Below are 21,198 nucleotides of genomic sequence, written 5' to 3'. Positions count from 1 at the left end.
TGCGGGGTGGGGGTGGGGGGGCGGGGGTTTGCCTGAATAAAAGGCTGTGACCCAGAACCCCCGACTGTGTGGCTTGGGTCTGAGACGTGGCGGGGATGGGGGTAACTAGGGCGCAGCGGGGAGGAATCTTAGTGCCCACCCATCTCCATGATCAGGCCTTAAGATGAACAACCCTGGCGATGCGCAGGGCATTGTGGGCGGGGCGGGGCTGTGTGCACTTCCGCCTCAGCTCCGGCATGGCGCTGCGCATGCTGCTGCTGCTGCTGCTGCTTCTCCGGTGTGCCACCCTGGGTTCGGCTGAAAACTCCAGCTGGCCGGCCGTGCCTCATAACCACACAAGCGGGGGGCTCCCGGACACGGGCTCCGCGTTGCTCCGCTCATTCTTCGTAATCACTGGGCTCTGCGGCCTGATCTCACTTTACTTCCTCATCCGGGCTTTTAGGTGCGTTAGTGCGCCCAATCAGCATCTAGTGAGTCATTGCGTGGGGGGGGGGGAGTGGGCGGGAAGGCACGTGATTCAGACTCGTTCTTATTCCTGACTCTTTAATTGTGATTTTAGGGGTGGGCAGAGACTTCAGTATGGCCATCCTCCTACCTCAGCTGGGCCTCTCTGGTGCTGTGGTGACAGGGGTGCAAAAAGCCGTGCCACAGTGCAAAGGCTGCAGAAGTTCTTTCCTTGGCTGAGGCTCAGGGGATAAAAGTTTTGCCTAACATGCGCAAAGCCCTGCTTGCCGGTCCTAGCACTGCGTGCTAATTCACGCCTGTCATCTCGACACTTGCCATCTGGAGGCAGGATGATCAGAAGTTAAGGGTCAGCCTTTGCTTCAAGACACTGACTCCAAAAAGGAAACAAAGACGTTCATCTTCCTTTTTTTCCCTTAGCTGCTATGATAGTGCCTTGTGCTTTAGTAGGAAGCTGTGGCTGGCAAGCCGACCTAATAGTACCCATACCCCTACCTCCGGACCTTTCACTGTGCCAAGAGTTGTAAGATTCACATCCAGCAGGCGCCTTGAGGGCGGGGGTGGGGAAGCATGGTATGGGTCCCATGGACTGGATGTCACCAGTGCTGAAGTAGTCTTTGAGGGTGTTTGTGCCCTACAGACTCAAGAAGCCACAGCGAAGGAGGTATGGGCTCCTGACCAACACAGAGGAGAATGAAGAGATGGCCTCTCAGGACAGCGAGGAAGAGACTGTCTTTGAAACCAGGAATCTGAGATGGTAGGAAGGATTTTATCACTGAGACAAACTAGCAAGGGACCATGTCTCTAAAAGGGTTCAGGGTCTATCTCAGAGGTAGAATCCCCGGTGGGGGGCTGGGAGGTTGCCAAGGAGGTGGTGTGTCAGTAGGGGTTTTGGTAGCTCTAATGGAAACAGACGCTGACACAGAGTGTCCCGCCGAGGACCACAGGGCATGTGGCACCACAGAGGGCAGAGCAGAACAGTGGTCAGTGTGGAAGCAGCTTCATCAGTGTTTGAGCAGGGCTGATTGTCCTGTCCTGGTGGTGGCTGGTGTAGAGCCAAGACTACAGTAGACACTAGATCTGGCTTCCAAGGGCCCTGAAGGAGGTGGACACCAGCTTCAGCGTCTTCTGTGGTCTCTTTTTCCTACCCTGGTGGACCTGAAAGGGACATCATCTGTGGGCTGGGCTGGGCGGGTTGGAAGGAGGCCCCTCCAGCCTCACCCCTCAATCCCTTGTCCTGTTCCTCTCCTTGCAGATGTTGAGATGGAGACGACAGGCTGCAAGGACAAGAGAGGACATGTAGTTCTGTGAGCTGTGATGTCAACTTTCCTGGAGGGAGTCTGCACAGGCCCTAGGAGGCTGCATGGGCCAGGACAGCATAGAGACCTCATTGAGACTAGCCCACAGAGTTGAGGCCCCCAAGGCCAGGCCTCCCGTAAGGGACAAGACCACCCTGTGACAAGCTGGGATGGAGCAGATGGACCTTGGGGTCTCTGTGTGCACCTTCGTGCTGCTTTGGGGGCAATAAATGAAGCAGCGGCTTGGTAGCTTATCTGAGAACTCTTCCTGACACCACACTCAGGTGTCCTGGTGAAATGAGTGAGGGTGTCATCCCTGGCTGCCTAGGACAAGGCTTTCCTGTCCATGCCATTGTCTCTAGAGAGACTATTCATTTTTCAACCTTGTTCCAAGCCTCCAGCTGTGACAGCCTGGCTCAGTGTAGAGGCACTTATTGGCAGAGTTTCCCAGGAGCCTGTGGGCTGCAGCTCAGAGTTAGCCAGTCACCTCCTCTGGTTCTTAGATTTAGGGAAGAGGGGCAGGGATGCCTAAGTCACTTGCAGTCTGAGGTCATGGCCTCAGTCAGTTTTCTTCAGTGTTGAGTCCACTCTGCCTGGTCATAACAACTAATTGCCACCAGGTGGCAGCCACATACCACCTAGTCTGCCTCCCAGGACACCGCCCCCCCCCCCAAGTTACTCTGGGAATAGGTCTCCAGCCCCTCTATTGGTCCTCTTTCAGAACCCTCATGGTCTGAACTCCTTGTCCAGCTCCTGCCCTGTGGGTACCCAGTCTTCATCCACTTCCAGATCCACTGGTACTCCAGCTGGTCTGAGCTGGGCCCCTGAGACTGGCTAAGCCTACTTACTAAGGAGTGTTGGTGTCAGTCTGGGTGTGACAGAGAGCCCTGGCCGCAGACATACCCCTGTATGTCTCTCTGTCCCCTTTAGTGGCTGGGTTTCTATTCAGCCTAGGGTGCTCCCCGTGGGGGTCCTCTGCCGTTTCCAACTTGTACCCAGGGAACCCAGAGCTCTCTGAGTCACAGATCTGGGGGCCCTGTGGCCTGTTGGTCTTTCCTCATCTTTGTGTTGTGCCTGCTGGGATGGGCCTGGTTCTAGTCCCCCATACTCGATGATCTGGGCCCCTTGTCCCACAGCTCAGCCATTGCTGGAGCTTCAAAGGGCAGGATGATTAATCTAATGAGGTCAAGAGAGACCCCAGCCCCCACCCCTGCCTCTCCTTGCAGGGAGGGTGGCCCCACCACCATCCTCCTGTCAGCAGTCACTGCACCCCAGCATCAGCACGGGTAATTGGCAGTTCCATCAAGGTTAATGCACTATTAGCCGGTGTTCTGCACAGCTGAAAGCCAGGAGAGCAAGCTCTGTCAGGCAGGATGGACGGCTGTGCCCTGGCCAGCCTGGGAGTGCCCGAGGAGTGAGTGTGTGCACCTGGGGTGGCTCCCAGCACCAGCACATACAGCAGGGACAGGGGCTTGAACTCAAATTTTGTTGCCACCTGTACCCATCCTAAATCTGAGCTGGCTCAAAGGCTTAACAGATAAAGCCACTTGCTGCCAAGCCTGAGTTTCATCCCTGGACCCACATGGTTGAAGGAGAAAACTCAGTCCCATAAATTGCCTTCTGAGTGCCACACCACAATACACAAAAAATTAAAAACTGTCTCCCAAAGCACCACCAAACCAGGCCTCTTGGTGGGGCCCCACCATAGCTAGCCGTCAGCTGCTCCACTGGGGACATGGGGACAGGTACATGTCACAGGACAATCACATCTTTCCTGGAAGTCATGAGTTGAGAGCTGTGAACCCACATGGAGCTCCATGAGGGGAAGGTGGGGGCCAAGGCACGGTAGTCTGCTGGGACTCAGACACTTTCAGTTGTAGGAAGATGGGTTTAGGGTCGAGACCTGTCCTGCACCTGGGGCGTGAGGGAAGAGGAAGGTGACAGGCAGGAGAGAATGATAGGATGCAGGACAAGTGGTGGGAGGGTATAGAAAAGAGAGGAGACAGAGAGGAGGGTGCTTACATTGAGAAGAGAGGGAGGGAGGGAGAAAGGGAGGGACCTCTCTGGGGTTCTGCTTGCCAGTAACTCAAAGATCATTATTTCTTTGGGTCTCACTGGGTGCCTATTGCTTGGGTTGGGCAAGTGCCCACCCTGTCCTTATTCTTCACGTGGCAGGCTAGAGAGGGGGCACCTGTAGGATCCATAACCCACCCCAACTGCCCAGCCTCCCTCAGCTCAATTTATTCTGTAATGAGAAATTCCTCTCTGCATATTTTTAGCCTCCTGTCTGGCAATATGGTCTTTTGATGGCCATAGAGCCACCAGACACTGAGATCAGGGGCCTGAGGCCTTGCCCTGTGTACCGGAGTGGCAGGTAGTGGGGCATGAGTGACCAAGGTTGATGAGTGCAGACTGGAGACAAGGTTGGCCCAGGGCCACTAAAGACCCTCACAGAATGGTTTGAATCAGGGTAAACCATGGCCTGAGCACACAGTCCCAGGATATGGATGAAGGACCCTGGTATCCCAGGGCATATTTCACCTGACGTATCTGAAGCCACCCTTAATCCTGGTAACTCCTGACCTTCATTGATGCTTGTCTCCATGGTAGGCCCCCAACCTCCGACTATCTCCAAGGCAGGGTCTGATTTCCAATGACCACTGACCCCATGGGCTGGGGCAGGATGCCTGGAGAGGGCACAGGGCTTCCCAGGCTCCCTGTTACTATGGTGGCTAGGCAGGGCTCCTGAACAAAAGGCCTTCTGAGGCCCTGCTCTCCCCTCATCTATGTGTCCTCAGGAGCGACAGGCGGGCTCGGGAGGTAGAGTGGGGGACAGCCGCCTTTGTTCCTGTCCTCGCTCTGGATCTGACCTTGAGACAACAGACAAGAACAGAAGGCAAAGCTTTCTGCTCAAATCCACTGGCGGCAGGCAGCTCTCAACTCGGTGGCCCCAGCATGCAAATGAGGCCTGGGGATGTGGCCTCCTTGCTAGGTGTCCTTGTGACTGGCCCTGGTGATTGAGAACCTAACAGATCAAGCCTAATAGATGAGACATCTTGGTCGCCCTCCCCATTCCAAAGTGGGTGCTCATGTCCCAGACAGGGCAGCTCCCCAACATCCACCTTTATGGGCAGAGTGCTTAGACATGTGGCTCTGGGCCTGCCCTGAGAATCCCAGAACACCCTTGTCTGACAACTTCAGGTCCCTGAGTAAAGCCAGTCCTGAAAGAGGCATGGGACAGGGGGGCGGTGCACTTCCAGGTCTGGGTAAAGATCTCATACCTGTGCCCACCCTGTGTGTGTGTTACATGTGAGCTCATGTGAACACACATGTATGTGTGTGGCATGTTGGGAACTTGTCACAGAAGACCACAAATCTGAGTTCTACAGTACCATCCTGGCCTCGATGGTCTCAGGTAATAATGATATTTCTCCCAGTCCATGCACAGAAGGACACTTTAGAATCTAGCTGCTCTGGGGTCCCCAACACCAAGCACAAGACCCAGCAAATGAAAAACAAAACATTGAACCCCTGTGTGTGGTTCACAGAGCTCTAATCTGGGTGTGCTCTCCCCTGGAGCATTCTTTCACCTGGGGGGGGGGGGTGTTTTGAGGGTGGTTCCCAGAGTTCTTGAACTGACTCCCAGAGGTCTCAGGGGAAGACGGAAAGCTAGAAAAGGGTAACTTGGAAGTTTAGTTCTTTTCTGATGCAGTTTCATGTAGCCCAGGTTGGCCTCGAACTCTCTATGTAGCTGAGGATGACCTTGAATATCTGATCCTTCTGCCTCAACCTCCCGAGTGCTGGGAGAGCAGGTGTGCACCACACAGCTGGCCTACGACTTCTTTGGTTTTTTTTTTTTAGACCAGATCTTACACTGTAGCCTAGGATGGCCTTTAACTCGCGTCAATCCTCCTGCCTCAGCCTCCTAAATACTGAGATGCCAGGCGCAGCAGGAACAAGCACTTCGTTACAATCCGCACAGGGCGGGGCCACAGAGCACACACACACACACACACACACACACACACACACACGCCCGCGCAGCGCTCTGGGGGTCCCCTTCCCGATGCGGGAGGCTAGGGCGGGACCCTGGGGATCCGCGGCAGAGTCTGCGCGAGTCTGGCCGGGGCGGGGCCCGGGCTGAGGCTTGGAGGGTCCGGGGCGCGGCGGGAGGGGGCGCCCGCGACCCTCCAAGACGCTCCAGCGGGGACAAAGGCGAGGGGAGCCCCCGCGCCCGGGGAACCCGGGAGAGCGCCTTGCGCAGTGCACCGCTCGGGCCTCTGTCCCGCGCCGCCGCCGCCGCCGCCGCCGCCGCTGCCGCCGCCGCTGCCGCCGCCGCCGCCGCCGCCTGGTTTCTCGGCGCCCGCGGTCTACGGCGGGGGCCGCGCGCAGAGGCGGGGCGGCGGATCTCCAAGCGCGCGGCGCTCCGCCCGCTCGGCGGCGGAGGCGGAGGCGGAGACGGCGGGGCCAGGCGGCGGCTGGAGAGCGAAGGAGCGAGCGCGGCGGCAGCACCGGGGCCATGGCGCCCGCGCAGCGCCCGCTGCTGCCGCTGCTGCTGCTGCTGCTGCCACTGCGTGCACGCAACGAGGACCCGGCCCGCGCCAACGCTGACCGCTACGCAGTCTACTGGAACCGCAGCAACCCCAGGTGAGCTGGATGGGGGAACACCCGGGGACCCCAAGAGGCCCCAGCTCTGGGGGTTGCAGCGCACAGATCCCCTCCTGAACTTCAGGGGTGTCTAGTATTCCCCCCAGGGCTCGTGGACTTTGGAGGAAGCCCTCCGCACCCTCAGACGCTAGAGTTCCTTCGCTGGACTTGCGCGGGGGACACCCTTGAACCCCTGGCCTCTTGGAGGAGGGAGCACCCTGGAGGGCTGAGGGTTTGGCAAAGATCCCTGGGGACTTCCCTTACACCCAGGGAATCCCGGGACATGGCTCTTTTGGGAAGGTTCCGAGAGTCCTGTCTTTGGTTCCCCAGATGAACTTGAGGAAGTTACAATATCCCCTTTCCACCCCTGCGTTCACTCTAAGGGGTGCTCCAATCCCCTAGACACTTTAGAAGAACAGAGGGGATCCCAGGCACCAGAGAGATGGAGGTCAGTTTGAGGGGTGCAGCCTGGGCGAATCATTTTCTACCTTTTTAGCTACTGGGGAAACTGAGGTGCAGGAGCCAGGAGGGGCTGCCTCAAGGTCATGCCCAGAGAACTGGAGCTGGAGACCCTGGTGGCCGAGTGCCCAGCCTGCCACACCCAGCAAGGCACCCGGCCCTGCCTGTCCAGCAGCACCCCGTGGGTCAGAACCTGCCAGGCACTGGGTACAGTCAGGGGACATAGCAGAAGCCACTGTTACAAGCTGAGTGTGAAAAGTTTACAGCCACTGACCGCATTCTGGAAAGCATAGAACCTTCCTGGGTCGTTGAAGCCTCTCAGAGGTGGGTGCACGCTGGAGCGGGGCTTGGGAGAGAGGCTTTGGGGTTTCTACGGCTGAGTGCAGTATAGATCGAGATTCCCCATGTGTCTGAGGCTGGCCAGTGAGGAACTTAGTCGATGCGTCAGCCAAGCTGCCCTGATCCATCAACAGAAAGTTGCATACAAGCTGGTCTTTGAGGCAAGCTGTGGCACAAGGGCCACCACTGTCTCTCCGTGGGGGTGGGCGCTCTCTGTCCCTACCATCAAGCCAGAGCTGGGGGGTCAGCTCCTTTGGGCTGAGGGCAGGGACCCCAGGTCATCTCAGCAACCTGGCAGGACCACCACTCAGTGGGCCCCCCACCCCCACGCCAGCCAGCTACGCTGGTCACATGTGGATTTGATTAACACTCGGTGGCCATGCAGGGAGCAGGGGGAGCCGCACTTCCTTGGTCTAAGTTTTCTGGTTTTAGCTTGTGGAGTCTCTGTCCCCAGCATTGCCTGTCCTTTGTCTGGAAAAAACACAGAGGATGGAGAAGAGGGAAAGGGGTCATGGCTGCCCCTGATGGCCTTTACTTGCAACAGGGACATGGACACAGAGCTGCAGGCTGGAACCCTGGCTCTGGAAGGAAGGAGGTATTCTCTGCCACCACCAGGGTCCAGCTCAGACTTGCCACCTCTTGTTGCTGTATATTGGGACAGGATGCCTCAGAGGACTGGTGGCTAGGCAGGTAGCAGAGCCAACCTATAAGGTGTTGTGTGTGTATGTGTGTGTGTTTGCGGGGCTCCTTGGGTTCTTGTCTCTTCCTTGGGTTTCTTTCTGTGGGTGACTCTGCTGGCACCCTACAGTGGGGTCTGAGGACAGATGACCACCGTACCCCAGCTTTACACACGACGTTGTCATTGGCACAGCACACGGGGGGGGGGGGCTGCCGTGGAGTCTTAAGATTTGTTGGGTGTTCGTGGGTAGGTGATACAGGGAAGATTCAGGTTGGCATCCAAAGGGACACAGTCTAGGGTCCTGAGGGTGTAGCAGGATGACATAAAACATGGGGAATGCTGGGACCCTGAGCTTGAGTATGGGTCATACACAAAAGACACTGTGAACAGAAGTGGGGGAGGGGTGGGCTTGTTTCAGAGTACCCACATCCAGGTAGGGTGCGGTGCCTGCACAACTAGGAGGGTTACATGCACACACCAGCTATGTTCTCTGCCACCTGGCTAGCCACCACTGCCCCAAAGCTGTTGATTCTGTGCGCGGTTCCCAGTGCCGATGGCTCTGCAGAGAAGGTCTTGTCGATGGAACCCTACATCCACCTGCCCGGGCACCCCTGAAAGCCTCTATCCATGTCTCTCGGACCAACCCAACAGGCTTGCTGTCCTGACCTCTGTGGGTCTCTAGATTTATTTCCAGCTGTCTCCTGCTTGCCAGGACTGCCCAGAACACCCCTGATACTGACCGCTCAGCTGTTCTGTGGCCTAGCTGCAGCTAGTGTGGCTTCTGCTCCTTCTGCACCTGTGTTCATGGAGTCTGCAGTGGTCTGCGGCTGCATGCTCTCATCCACACCTCTGGGGGAACCCAGGATGTGTGTCTGCATGGAGCTGGCTGTCTCAGACTACATGACACAGTGGCTCAAGAGGGGTGACTGTGTGCATGGTGTGTGTGTATGTGTGTGTGTGCATGATTGTGCAAGAAAGCATGTATGCAGAGATTAGAGTAGGGGGTGCACACACAGATCTGCATGTGACACACATGTCTGAGTCTATGCCATGTCGTGGGCCGCACCCATGTGTGTTCGTGGCTATGTGGTTTGTGCAAAGGGCTGGACCGCAGACAGCTCTGCCCCCCAGGGCCACAGGGCCGTCCACAGAAGTAGCTTTACTGGGTTCCGTTCTTCCCTTCAGACAGGTCATGAGGATCAAAAGCTGACTTCACATGAGAAGCCTGCTGTCCCCAGGTGTCACTCACCTCTGAGACATTACTGAACTTGGCCAGGCTCTGGTGGTCCCATGCCAGGTGACCTCCATGTGGGAGTAACAGTGTCACCACTGAGACATCTGAATAGGAAGATGACGCCCTGCCCTTCCTGGCAAGAAAGCGTGTGTGCAGAGATTAGAGTAGGGGGTGCACACACATGTGACATGCATGTGTGAGTCTATGCCGCATTGTGAGCCGCACCCATGTGTGTTCATGGCTGTGTGGTTTGTGCGGAGGGACCTGGATACGTGCTCTTCTTTGTGTTTCACAAGAGATTGTCCTCCAAGATTAGGGGTGCTCAGAGCTCTGGGCAAGGGCCTGAGGATTTGGGGTCTGGGGATGTTGTGGGTAGCAGACCTCGGGGGAGAGACAGAACTGTTGAGAGCCTGTGTGGACAATCAAGGTGTTCAGAGGGAAATGGAGGCTGAAGCCAGGGATAAGACAAATGTTTTCCATAATGGAAGAGCCAGAAAGATTATTCTGCCCACTGGAAGGAGGCTGAGGCAGGAGAATTGCTATAAGTTCCAGGTCAGCCTGAGCAATATGAAACCCTGACCTAAGATGGATGGGTGGGTAGATAGATGGATAGATGGGTGGATGGGTGGATGGATAGATGGGTGGATGGATGGATGGATAGATGGGTGGATGGATGGGTAGATGGATGGATGGATGGGTGAGTTGGTGGATAGGCCCAGGGCTGGGCTCACTGGGAAGAACACTCCCAGCATGAAGCCCCTTGGTTCATTCCATCCCGGCATCACACAAAGCAGGCACAGTGGCAAAAGCCTGTCATACTAGCCCTTGACAAGTGGAGGCAGGGGGATCAGGAATTTAGGGTTATCCTCAGCTGTGGTGAGTTAGAGGCTAGTCTGGGCTATGTGGGGCCCAGGTTCTCCCCATTTCTTACTCAGACTTGACCCCCAGTCTCTCCCAGGCCATCCATGGGTGGTCACTGCCCTCCAGTACCCAGAACCCTGTTTTTACAGGTCTGACAGGTACCTCATGGGTCCTTCTGTCATGTCTCTCAGGAAGGGACATGGTCAAACATCACCCATCATGGTCTGTCCTTGTGTGTCATGTCCAAAGGGAATGCACGTCCCCCTGGGCTTCAGGATCCACGTGCCTCTCGGCAGCCCATCTGGGCCCCCAGGAGAGACGTTGGCAAGATCATGGGGTAATCGAATTGCTTCAAGGAGTGAACTTTCTCTCTGAGGAAGAGGCTCCTCGAGGCAGTCACTGACCCCTTAGTGAGAAATAGCTTCATCTGCTTGCTTCTCTGTTTTGCTTCCAAGGGGGTTGTTTTGGGGATGCACACTGCACCTCACCCCGGCCTCTGAGACACCCTTGCTGGCAGCACCCAGAGCAAGGATTGGGTACTGGCTCTTGAATCTCATGCCTACCTGGAACCAGGGTTACCAGCCGCAGCAAGGCTGGTGCAATTTTAGAGCCAAAGAGAGAAAGAAAAAGAAAGTGGCCCATTTATTCCTGAACTGTCTGGTGGGTAGGGCTGATCCCAAAGGCCTCCAACCCTTCTTGCTTTTATGAAATTCTCTTGTTCAGACAGCAAGCATGGGTTGAGCACCACGGCATACAGGGTCTGAGTTGGCTACAGTTACAGATTAGGACATAGAGAATAACTAGACAATGGTACATGTGAGGGGTGTGTGTGTGTGTGTCTGTGCACATGCTTGTAAGGGACTGTTCTGGGCACGTGCAAAGGTCCTGAGTGTAGATAGCACTGTGGAGCAGGGTGAATAGATGACACAGTATCCTGAGGAGTCACCACCTGGACACTCTGGGCCATATTCAATTGCCAAGGAAAGATGAACAGAGTTGGGCCTCCAGGTCTGGGGGTCTGCTTTATATTTAGAAAAGCTCGCCATGGGTTTGGGGAGACCAAGAGCCTGGCAGGCCTTTGCCATGGTTCACTGCAGACCAGTGTCTGCAATTCTCTCTGTGAGCCGGGGAGAATTGAGTTTTGAAGGGCCAGGTGTGTGTGTTGGGGGGGAGCAGCTGAAGCTCCTATCCCCTTTGCAGGCAGCCAGGCCTCAGTTTCCCCAGCTGTCCTAGGAGGTAAAGGAGCCTCTGGCAGCCTCCCATTCCCAGCTGCCAGGCTTTTATATGCTAATAAACATTCTCACAGGGCCCCCCTCTGCCCCCCTCGGCCTGCGTTTACATGACAGGGACCCGGGGGACACTTGGAAAGATCTGAGGGTTCCTGCTGCCTTAGCCTGAGGCGGAGATGGAAGGGGAGCTGCAGTCCAACCTGGCAGGCCAACCTCCGTCCTCTAAGAAAAGGCTGGGTCAGGCCCGTCCCCCCAGAGGACAGCTGGGGGACAACCTGGCAACCCTCGGGGCTGAGGCTCTGGAATCAGGACTGGGGCTGTGTGTGTGTGTGTGTGTGTGTGTGTGTGTGTGTGTAACCTGCTAGAGAGAAAGATTGTGTGGTGCTCCAGTGTCATCCCCAAGGAAGACAAGTAGTTCAAGGTCATTCTTGCTACTTATGGAGCTCAGAGCCAGCCTAGGCTTCAAGACATTCTGTCACCAAAAAAGTGCACAGAGAAGGCAGCGAACACACCAGAGTCAGACAGCATGGAAGGTTGGCTTGATCCCCAGCTGCCTCCAAGATGGTTCAGCCTTGAGGGAGGCTGAGAGAGGGGAGTGGAGGTGTCCTCTGGGCTCTGCCTCCTTGCAGGGAAACAGGCAGGGATGGCGGCCATAGGTGACCGTGTCAGGTTGTATGGGTGGGTGTGGACCTCAGGCCCGGCTCCCGCTGACCAGCCCTCCCGCGCAGGTTTCAGGTGAGCGCCGTGGGTGATGGTGGTGGCTACACCGTGGAGGTGAGCATCAACGACTACCTGGATATCTACTGCCCACACTATGGGGCGCCGCTGCCTCCGGCAGAGCGCATGGAACGGTACATCTTGTACATGGTGAACGGCGAGGGACACGCGTCCTGCGACCACCGGCAGCGAGGCTTCAAGCGCTGGGAATGCAACCGGCCCGCAGCGCCTGGGGGACCCCTCAAGTTCTCAGAGAAGTTCCAGCTCTTCACCCCCTTTTCCCTGGGCTTTGAGTTCCGGCCTGGCCATGAATACTACTACATCTGTGAGTAGCCCAGGCTAGCCTCCTTAACATGTGGTGAAACTGAGGCAGTCTTCCCAGCTCTTGTCCACCCCAGTCCCATGACTGAAAGAAGAAGAACGGTGAAGTGGAGGAGTCTCCATTTCTGAGTGTCTCCCAGGATGGTCCAGTGACGAACAGGGCCTCGGATCCTCCCCGGGCTGCAGCAGATCCTGCACCACCACCTGGCTTTCAAGTTAAACCTCAAAAGGCCCCATTTTTTTTTATCATTGTCATCTTTCTTCCTCCTCTTCTTTTTCCTCCCCTCCCCCTCCTTTTAATTCAAGCTGGTGAGGAGGGGCAGGAGGTGTGTAAAATGAAATCCTAGAACACGAGAAGAAAGGATGTTTTGAAAGATAATGAATATAATAATTCCTTCCATTGTCCATGACAAATATTTTTATTTTGTGTATTTAATCTTCCAGTCCTGGCATGGGGCAAGGGTGAGCGTGGCTGACAGGCCATGAGGTGCTGTCCCTGTACCAGGGGTTGGTTCCTGGGCTCCAGGTCTCCCATTCCAGCTGCCAAGGACCACCCTCATGTAGCCCAGGCTGGCCTCCTCTGCTGTGATGGCATGTGCATGCCCGGGTGTTTTAGTTATTTATGTGTTTGTGTATATACAAGTTAACCTGTGTGCCCGGGTGGGCGTGGGCGGAGCCGAGGCTGGTGCTGAGTGTCCTCTGCGTTTGTTCTCAGGTCCTCTCACTGAACCTGGAGCAGAGCCAGTTTGGTCAGTGAGCCCCAGCCAGCCCCCTGTCCCTGCCTCCTCAGCTCTGTGGTCATGAGCACGTAGGCCCCCACAGGCTTAGGTCCCCTCGCTTGCTCAGCAGCTGCTGTACCCACCAAGCCGCCTCCCAGCTCCTGCTTTGTTTCTTTTTTATTTTGCTTAAAACTTCACCTTACGTCAGGCAGGGTGCCGCACGCCTTCAATCCCCGTGGGAGGCAAAGGCAAGGGGATCTCTGACTTTCAAGCTAGCTTGGTCTACTTAGGACAAGTAGACCAAGAACAGCCAAGGCTGCATAAAGAGAGTCTGTCACAAATCAATCTGATGAGTGATGAATGAATGAGTCTTACCCTGTCCTGCTAGTATTTGGTTGGGCTGGTTGGTCCGAGGCATAACTCAGCCTTTGGAGTCAGGCTTAGATGGAGGAACATAAGAGACTTCCAGAAAACATAGGGCACTGTGTCTGGGGTTTTAACGCCTGGTCAGGAGTTTTATGGGTGGAGAACAGAGCACACAGCCCCAGCACGCTGTCTTTTTTTTCCAGCTGCCACACCTCCCAATCTGGTAGACCGACCCTGCCTGCGGCTGAAAGTTTACGTGCGTCCAACCAGTAAGTGTCGTCCGGGTATGGTGAGGACCCAGGTCCCCTCACCCTCCCCTTGACCCCATGAGTGATCCAAAGAGCTGGGGGTCGCAAGCGACCATCTAACATGAGCATGTGTGCACCAAGCCTGGGACCTCTGAGAGGGCATACCTCGGGCCGGCTGACCCCGGGCCGGCTGACCCCGGGCCGGCTGACCCCGGGCCGGCTGACCCCGGGCCGGCTGACAGCCTGTCCCCTTTTTCCCCACAGATGAGACCCTGTATGAGGCACCAGAGCCCATCTTCACCAGTAACAGCTCTTGCAGCGGCCTGGGTGGCTGCCACCTCTTCCTCACTACCGTCCCTGTGCTGTGGTCCCTACTGGGCTCCTAGTGTCAGGCCAGAGGACATCAGACCCACCTGACCCCTTGACCTTCACCCTCTGACCTGCCACGGCCACCTCCGAGACAAAGTCCTTGCTGCTTCTCTTTCATGGTGCTGTCCTGCCGGAGGAGGCCATCCACCCGTCCCTGGGATGCAACACGGGGTCCTGTGGCCTGAGGAGGACACCCAGGCCGAGCCACAGCCGCCAGGGCCACCCAGTGTTGTTTGATTACGGTCAGAAAGACTTAAGGTTTTTCTTTTAATTTAATTTATTCCCTGACATTGCTGGTGACGTTGGGAAGGGAACAAGCCACAGGGCGGAGGCGGAGCCGTCTCTGGCCTTCCTGGAGGGCCAGAGATCCAGGGACCTCCAGATGCCCTGTTATTTGGGTCCCAGATGGAGCCCACCATGGACTTGCCTTGGGTTCCTCAGGCCAGGCAAGCCTGAGCCAGAAAGAGTGCATGATACCAGCCCCTCATGGGGACTCTGGGGTGTCATCCCCCACTCTTCTAGCCATCGTTGAGCCCCACTCCCTCACCATCTTAGAAAACACTTTGGCCCTTGCAATCCACGCTGCCCCAGGCCGTCCACCAGGCACAACCCAGCCGTCTCCAGGCCCAGCCGGGAAGTCGTTTTATTTCTGTAAATAGAAACCAGCAAGTGTATACTGTGATTTATTTTAATGTATTCTTAAGGACAGAATGGGAATTCTTTAAAAAAATTTTTTTTTCCGACCTTCAATTCAAGAGGTCTTTTATTTTGGTGGGGGGGGGGGAGTGGGATGGACTTTTTAGGATAGAAGCAACACTTCGCAATAAACTCAATTTTTTTTTTTTTTTTGGTCCGTTGGAGCCCGCCCCCTTGATCATGTGACCTAGTAATGTTTGTAAGAAAAAAAAAAGTTAAAAAAAAAAAAAAAAAGGACAGGACTGGAAAGTAAGGGGCGCTACCTACCAAAAATACAGAAGGCAAAGGACCGAGCGAAGCTGGCCGCACCACACATTTATACGGATTTCGGATTTCTACCCACGTTTCCTCACTCTGTTTTCTATATATTCTATATAAATATATATTGTGGATGGCCGCCATGCGAGGGGTGGCTGGGGCTTTTCTAGGGGCGGGGGACGGGTGGCCCGGCCCCCTCATCACAATCAGCTTTGAAGTCTGTATTTTTTTATAATAAAATGAACAAACTGTAAAGCAGCGTGGGCCTCTCTGTTACGGGTGTGCTGGATTTCCGAGGAGTGCGGGAGTTCCGGGGAGTCCCGGCTGCGTCCTGCCCGCTCTCACGGTTACTCACCGGGAGGGTCGAGCTTGAGGCCGGCCTGTCACCGCAGCGTGGTGGCACATGGCGGCGGCGGCTGCTCGGGCCAGCGGTGGCGTTCACCGGCAAACAAAAGAGCGCGGTGGGAGGCGAGACTGACACCGAGGTCAACCCCGGCCTTTGTGCCAGCGCCCGCACAGGCGAATGCAGGATAAATGGACATTTCTGAGACTCAGTTTCCCCATCTGACTCAGGGGTGTGAGGGCTGTGGCGGTTTTAAAATGACTCTCCGAGGGAAGAGAGACCCGGGTCCCGGCTGAGCTCCACTTGGGCTCACGGGCGACAGGTGACCCGACGGCGAGCCTGGGATCCCGGGGGTCTCCCCTCGCCTGCGTGTCACCCGCGGCGCCGACACAGTTAGCGGAGGCGACGCTCCGAGCGCATTAATTCTGCCGCGCTGGGCCCGGCAACGGGGGCCGCTTCCTAATGAGGCCGCGGACCGTACAAAGGACCTTGTGTCACGCCGCAGCCGGGCCGGCGCTGCCCACGGGGGCGGACCGACGGCGGACATGGCCTTGGGGAGACCCCGCTGCACCGAGGACCCCAGGAGCAACGCTGCCAACGAGCCAAGGCTCCAGAGGCAGAGGCAGGGGGATGTCTGCGTTCGTGGCCAGCCTGGACTACAGACTGACACCCTGTAGAATGGAGACGAGCTTGGCATCGAGGACCAAGCGCAAGCTGCAGAGTCTGTGCAAAAGCCGGGCCAGGCCATGCAAGTCTGTGACGCAGCCGGGGACGCGGACGCAGGGAGCCCTCCGCGTGCCGCTGTCCAGCCGTCCCGGTGCTGGTGCCCGAGGCCGGAGACTCAGCACCCGTCCCCCGGGTGTGCGCTCACACCCTCGCACCCCACCCAGGCGAAGCGCGGCGCCATCGGTATGCTGGTCCCGCGTCTTTGTCTTTTCCACCTGAAGCTTCCAGAGAGAAGCAATCTCTCTCCCGCAGCCCTTTACTGCCGCCTCGGTAGCCGCCGTGGACAGGGGGTGGTGGCGTGGGGGGACGGCAAGGCTCAAGGTCCCCCGGGACCCTGATGGCGGCTCCGGCCCCTCAGCTCTCCATTCACCTCCTCCCAGCTCCCCAGCCCCCAAGCGAACGCCACGCCCTTCTTTTCTTTCTTTTTTCTTTCATTTTCTCTTTCTTTCCTTTATCCTTCCTTCCTCTCTTTCTTCTTTCTTTCTTTCTTTCTCTCTTTCTTTGAAAACAAGGTCTCAGGTAGACTAGGCTGTCCTTACTGTGTAGCCCAGGATGACATTAAACCCCACACCCCCAGATCCTCTGCCTTCCTCTTCCCAGTGCTTGGGGTAGCAGGTGCGTGCTTCGCCCAGCTTGGATTTTTCTTTTCCTCTTATATAACTAAATCTCCTTTGTGTGGATTCTTTTCTTTTTCTCTTATACCCTCTGCCCCGAGGGTTGGGAGCCAGGGTACCCTCACTCCTTTCTGCCACCTAGAATACATTTGGTACACAGTGAGCTCTCATCGATGTCCATTGACTGACTGAAAAAACGTTGAATACATTTGTGCAGGTAAAGCCGCATGATCAAAAAGAAAGAAAAAAGAGCATTTATTACAAATTGTATTGGAGAGGCTGAGGCAGGAGGCTGAGTTTGAGTCCAGCCTTGACTACAACGTTTAAAATAAACCTTTGCATGAAAAAATTAAAAAGTTAAATGAATAAATAAAAAATTCATCCCTCTTGTAAAGTGAATGAGTAGAAATATAAAATAAAATTTAAAAACATTCCATCTCTCATGGTCAGGGCTCCCTGTAAGCACTACGTGAGACCCTATAGTGTGCAGACACAGTGGGGCCTCTCCTCCCCATCTTGGCACCTGGCCTCTTCTTAGGCATCCGGGTCTATTCCATTGTCCTGGAATGGAGCTACGTGGGCCACCCAGACAAAGCCCGGAGCCACTAGGGAACCATGAATAGCGACAGTTGACACGACTACCCTGCGACATGGGACTTCAAACCGCTATCCTCGGTTTCCCCTCAGGAGATGCTGCTCTCGGGTGGGAGTAGTAAACAGTCGTTGAGGGTGGGGGCGTGGCCATGTGGGCGGGGCGTAGGGACAAGTGCTGGGTGGGAGGGGTGTGGCCTCTGAAGGGAGGTGTGAAAAAGGTGCAGCGTGGGATAGCAGGTCTGGGAAGGGCTTAGGTTTCTCAGGGTTGAGGTCAGAGGCCTCCTGAAGCCCCTGAAGGTGCGGGAAGAGAGCTGCACCCGCAGCCCTGGGTGAATAGAGCTTCTGGAGTTCTCCTACAAGCCGCTCCCGCTGCACAGAGGACTTAGGCAGGGGTTTCTATTTATTGAGCCCAGGGTTGGAGGTGGGAGGGTGGTGGAAGGAGGAAGGACTGGGGACCAGGCTGCTCGGTGGGTCCTGCAGGCCTGGTGGCTGAGTAGGGTCAGAATCCCTGTCCCAGGCTCCCCTACCTCTACCCTCCACACTTACAGGCTCACAGACCAGTCTTAAGAGAGGGAGCGGGCCAGGCTCATGCCTTTAATCCCAGCACTTGGGAGGCAGAAGCAGGCAGATTTCTGAGTTCTAGGCCAGCCTGGTCTACAGAGTAAGTTCCAGGACAGCCAGGGCTACACAGAGAAATCCTGTCTCGAATAACAGAGAGAGAGAGAGAGAGAGAGAGAGAGAGAGAGAGCGCACAACCCCTCCTGGGTCCCCTAAGAAGGGTCCTAACCCCATCTATGGAAAATGGAGGCCCAGAAACCCAAGAGGTGGGGCTTAGGGGCAAGAGGGAAGGTCCAGCTGGCCTTATGTGCAGTGTGGCCAACGGAGGAAGGCTGGGCAGCCGAGATGCCCTACAGCCTGTGCAGATGGAGAAACTGAGCCCTTTGCTTGGGCCTCACAGGTCAATAGGATGGGACCAGGATCATGGAAGTGACCAGAGAGGTCTTGGGGTGGACAAGGTTGGAGCGTGATGAAGCCAGAACACAGTCAAGGTCCCTTCCCTGCACTGTTGGTCCCCTCTGGCCTTTCTCCATCTTTGCATTTAAAGGGTTAAAATTCTACCCCAACCCTGCTCCCACAGAGTGGTCTTGGCTCCCGGGCATAAGAGACTCTCCCAGAATGCCTTCAATCCCAGCACTCTGGAGGCAGAGGCAGGTTGATCTCTGAGTTTGAGGCTAGCCTGGTCTACAGAGTGAGTTCCAGGACAGTCAGGGCTACACAGAAACACTGTCTCAAAAAACAAACAAACAAAAAACAAAACAAAACAAAACACACACACACACACACACACACACACACACACACACACACACACAAAACCAGACCAAACCAGACTAGAACAGAAACAAAGTGATGTCTAGCTCCAGGTGCTCAGTAGGCTCAGCCTCTTCTCCCAGGAAAAGAGATGGCTGCTTTTCCTGCTGGGCCTCAGTTTACCCATCTGTAGCAGTCTAGACCAATTGTATAGTTGCTCAGGAAGGAGAGCTCCTTCCAGGCTCCATGTGAAGACTTTGTTCATGACTTGTGGGTGGGTCCCTGGAAATCCCAGCCAGTGGGGAGTCCAGCTCTCACCTGCCTCTTCCCCCAGCCCTCCAGGCTAGAGCCAGTTTCGGGAGCTCGTTGACAAGGGAGGACCTCAAGGGTCCTTTCTCCTGCAGATATGGGAGCTGGAGCCAGTGTGGGAAGGGACCCTACCAGGGAATCTGGTGACTTTGGGGAGCCCTGGTCCTGGCAGGGCTGGGCCTGTGCCTGTCCCAGTGTTGGCCCCACCTCCATCTCCCATCTGACATCACAGCCCAGCTGGAGTTAAGAACTTATGTCCTTTCCTCCAGCCCTGTGTGAGCGGTGCTCCTCACACACTAGGGTGATGTTAGTGCCAGTCATCATACATGAACAGGACTGAGGTTCAGAGGCCATGTCTGTGGCTTCAAGGGGAGACTGAGGCACAGAGAAGTTCAATGGCACTTAGAGATGGTACCATCAGGGTCTGAAGCCTGGCTTCCCGAACCTTCCTTACCACCCACTACAGACCGAGTCCCTGGCTCACAGTTCCATTTTGGTAGTCAGCATGTGCCTGAGAGCATGGAGGGCTCTTCTGTAAGCTGAGTGGCCAGGCCCCCGGCCAACCCAGGCATCCTGTGTCTCCCACAAAGGAGCTGCCATCCAGGAGCACTTGCTAAGTATTTGAAGTGGTGTTATGGGGGGGACTCTGAGTCAACTGCTCCCCAATCAGAGAGGCACCAGCCTTGTTTTCCATCGTCCCCTCCCCTTGGAAAGCCAGGGACAGGGCTGGCTGCTGGCGAGGCCTCTCTTGGATGAGGGAGGCAGCGGGGGACTCTGCAGGAGCCAGTGGTGCTGGCTGGCAGGTCTTTAAATTAAAATACATATATACACTGGATAAATAACCCAGGCCCATATCCTGGTGACAGGCAGAATTAAGTTGCCTGGTTGGGGACCCGGCAGTGAACACTGAGACAGCATGCGAGGACTGGGAGATGTAACCCGCTCTCACTCCTTAGCTGTCCCCCATTCTATCTGGCCAGCCTTCCCACCCACGTCCTTCCTCCTCCCTGCCAGGGACCTGGGGCACATGCAGCGGGTCCAGAATGACATCTGTGGGCTCAGGACCCCTGATTCTGGGTCCTAGGTTCTCCAGGGCAGGCATTAGGCAGGCCACTAGCCCTCGGGAGATGCTGCAGTCTGTCCCTTTGCTTGCACAGACCCAAGGAGGCCCCTCAGGGGCTTCCACACAACTGCGGGGTCCTCCCAGCCCCACGGAGAGGGGCGGGCAGAGGGCAGGAGGGGATTTTTCAATTAGGAATCAGCTAATCGCCAGAGAGGGCCGCTCTGGGGCCCAGTGAATCTTTTCTGAAAACCCTGTAGAATGTAAAGGCCCCGGACAATCCCAGGATTAGGCTATTGGGAGGGAAACCGAGGTGCGGGCTGGCTGGGGGATTAGCGCTGGAGTGGCTCTGGAGGCTTCGGACAGAGCGGTCCCTGGAGATCCATTTTCTCATTGAAGACACCAGTTTTATAGCTGGGGAAACTAAGGCCCAGAATGTGGGGGCAGGTGTCCTTCCGAGAATACCTTCTCCACGGCAGCCAGGGGCTGTTCTTTTTGTTGTCTGTTCCTTCCCTCGGTTTCCGAAGAGAAGTTTGGATGAGGGGTGGGTCTCTCAGCTCCAAACGTGTAGTATTCAAGAAACCAACCCCATCCGGACCAGCAAGAACCTACAGGGCAGTAGGAGCCTCGGGGAGCTCTAATCTTAGGGTCCCTGTACCTCAGTTAAGTCTATGTGGCCCATCATGGTGTCCTGTTTGAAGCACCCTGTGTTCCTCCCTGATACTGACAGTGTTAAAAATGTCCCTGCTTGCTAGGTTGGGTGCTGAGTTCGATACCTGAAGAGGGATGGTTGTGAGCCTGGGGGTTCCCGTGGGAACTGTGGCAGATGGGTTCTGGCTGGAGGGGTACCTTTCCCACAGCCATGGGGGATGGGCAGGGTGGTCACAAGGAGTGCCAGGATGGCTCTGACTAGAGCTGGTAGCTGGGGGAAGCCTGGGGAAGGTGCTTGGTGTGGGTTTGTTCTTTCCTTTTTTTCTTATTATTTTGGGGTTTTCTCTTATCATTTTGTTGTTGTTTGGTTTGTTTGTTTTGAGAAAGGGTCTTATGTAGCCCAGGCTGGCCTCAAACTCACTATGTAGCTGAGGATGACCTTGCATTCCTGATTCTCCTGCCTCTACCCTCCAAGTGCTTCCGTGACAGGCTCTGAGTTGCCAAGCCTGTTTTATGGGGTGCTGGGGACAGAAACTTAAGTTTCCTGCACTGCTCAGCTAGGGCAGCCTTCCCATTTGTTTGTTGGTTGGTTCAGACTCTATAGTCTAGGCTGACCTGAAACTCACAACAATCCTCCTGCCCCAGTGCTAAGAAGACAGGTGTGTGTTAGCATGCCCTGCTATTTAGG

The 21,198-nt window shown here is 55.8% G+C and overlaps 2 protein-coding genes across 2 annotated transcripts; both read left to right on the top strand.

The window, feature by feature from the left end:
- Positions 1 to 48: 48 nt before the first annotated feature.
- On the top strand, positions 49 to 2,014 carry Fam174c (family with sequence similarity 174 member C). Its single transcript, XM_076919505.1, has 3 exons — positions 49 to 442; positions 1,103 to 1,219; positions 1,718 to 2,014. Coding segments are annotated over exons 1-3 (381 nt in total). The 5' UTR covers positions 49 to 179; the 3' UTR covers positions 1,719 to 2,014.
- A 4,146-nt stretch (positions 2,015 to 6,160) lies between these two features.
- On the top strand, positions 6,161 to 15,157 carry Efna2 (ephrin A2). The gene is made up of 4 exons (XM_076919502.1): positions 6,161 to 6,407; positions 11,937 to 12,250; positions 13,535 to 13,600; positions 13,844 to 15,157. The coding sequence occupies exons 1-4, from the start codon at positions 6,280 to 6,282 to the stop codon at positions 13,963 to 13,965; spliced, it is 630 nt and encodes a 209-aa protein (XP_076775617.1). The 5' UTR covers positions 6,161 to 6,279; the 3' UTR covers positions 13,966 to 15,157.
- Positions 15,158 to 21,198: the final 6,041 nt, after the last annotated feature.

Source organism: Arvicanthis niloticus, chromosome 22 (genome assembly GCF_011762505.2).
Source record: "Arvicanthis niloticus isolate mArvNil1 chromosome 22, mArvNil1.pat.X, whole genome shotgun sequence".
NCBI lineage: Eukaryota > Metazoa > Chordata > Mammalia > Rodentia > Muridae > Arvicanthis > Arvicanthis niloticus.
This window is presented reverse-complemented; position numbering and strand designations above follow the sequence as displayed.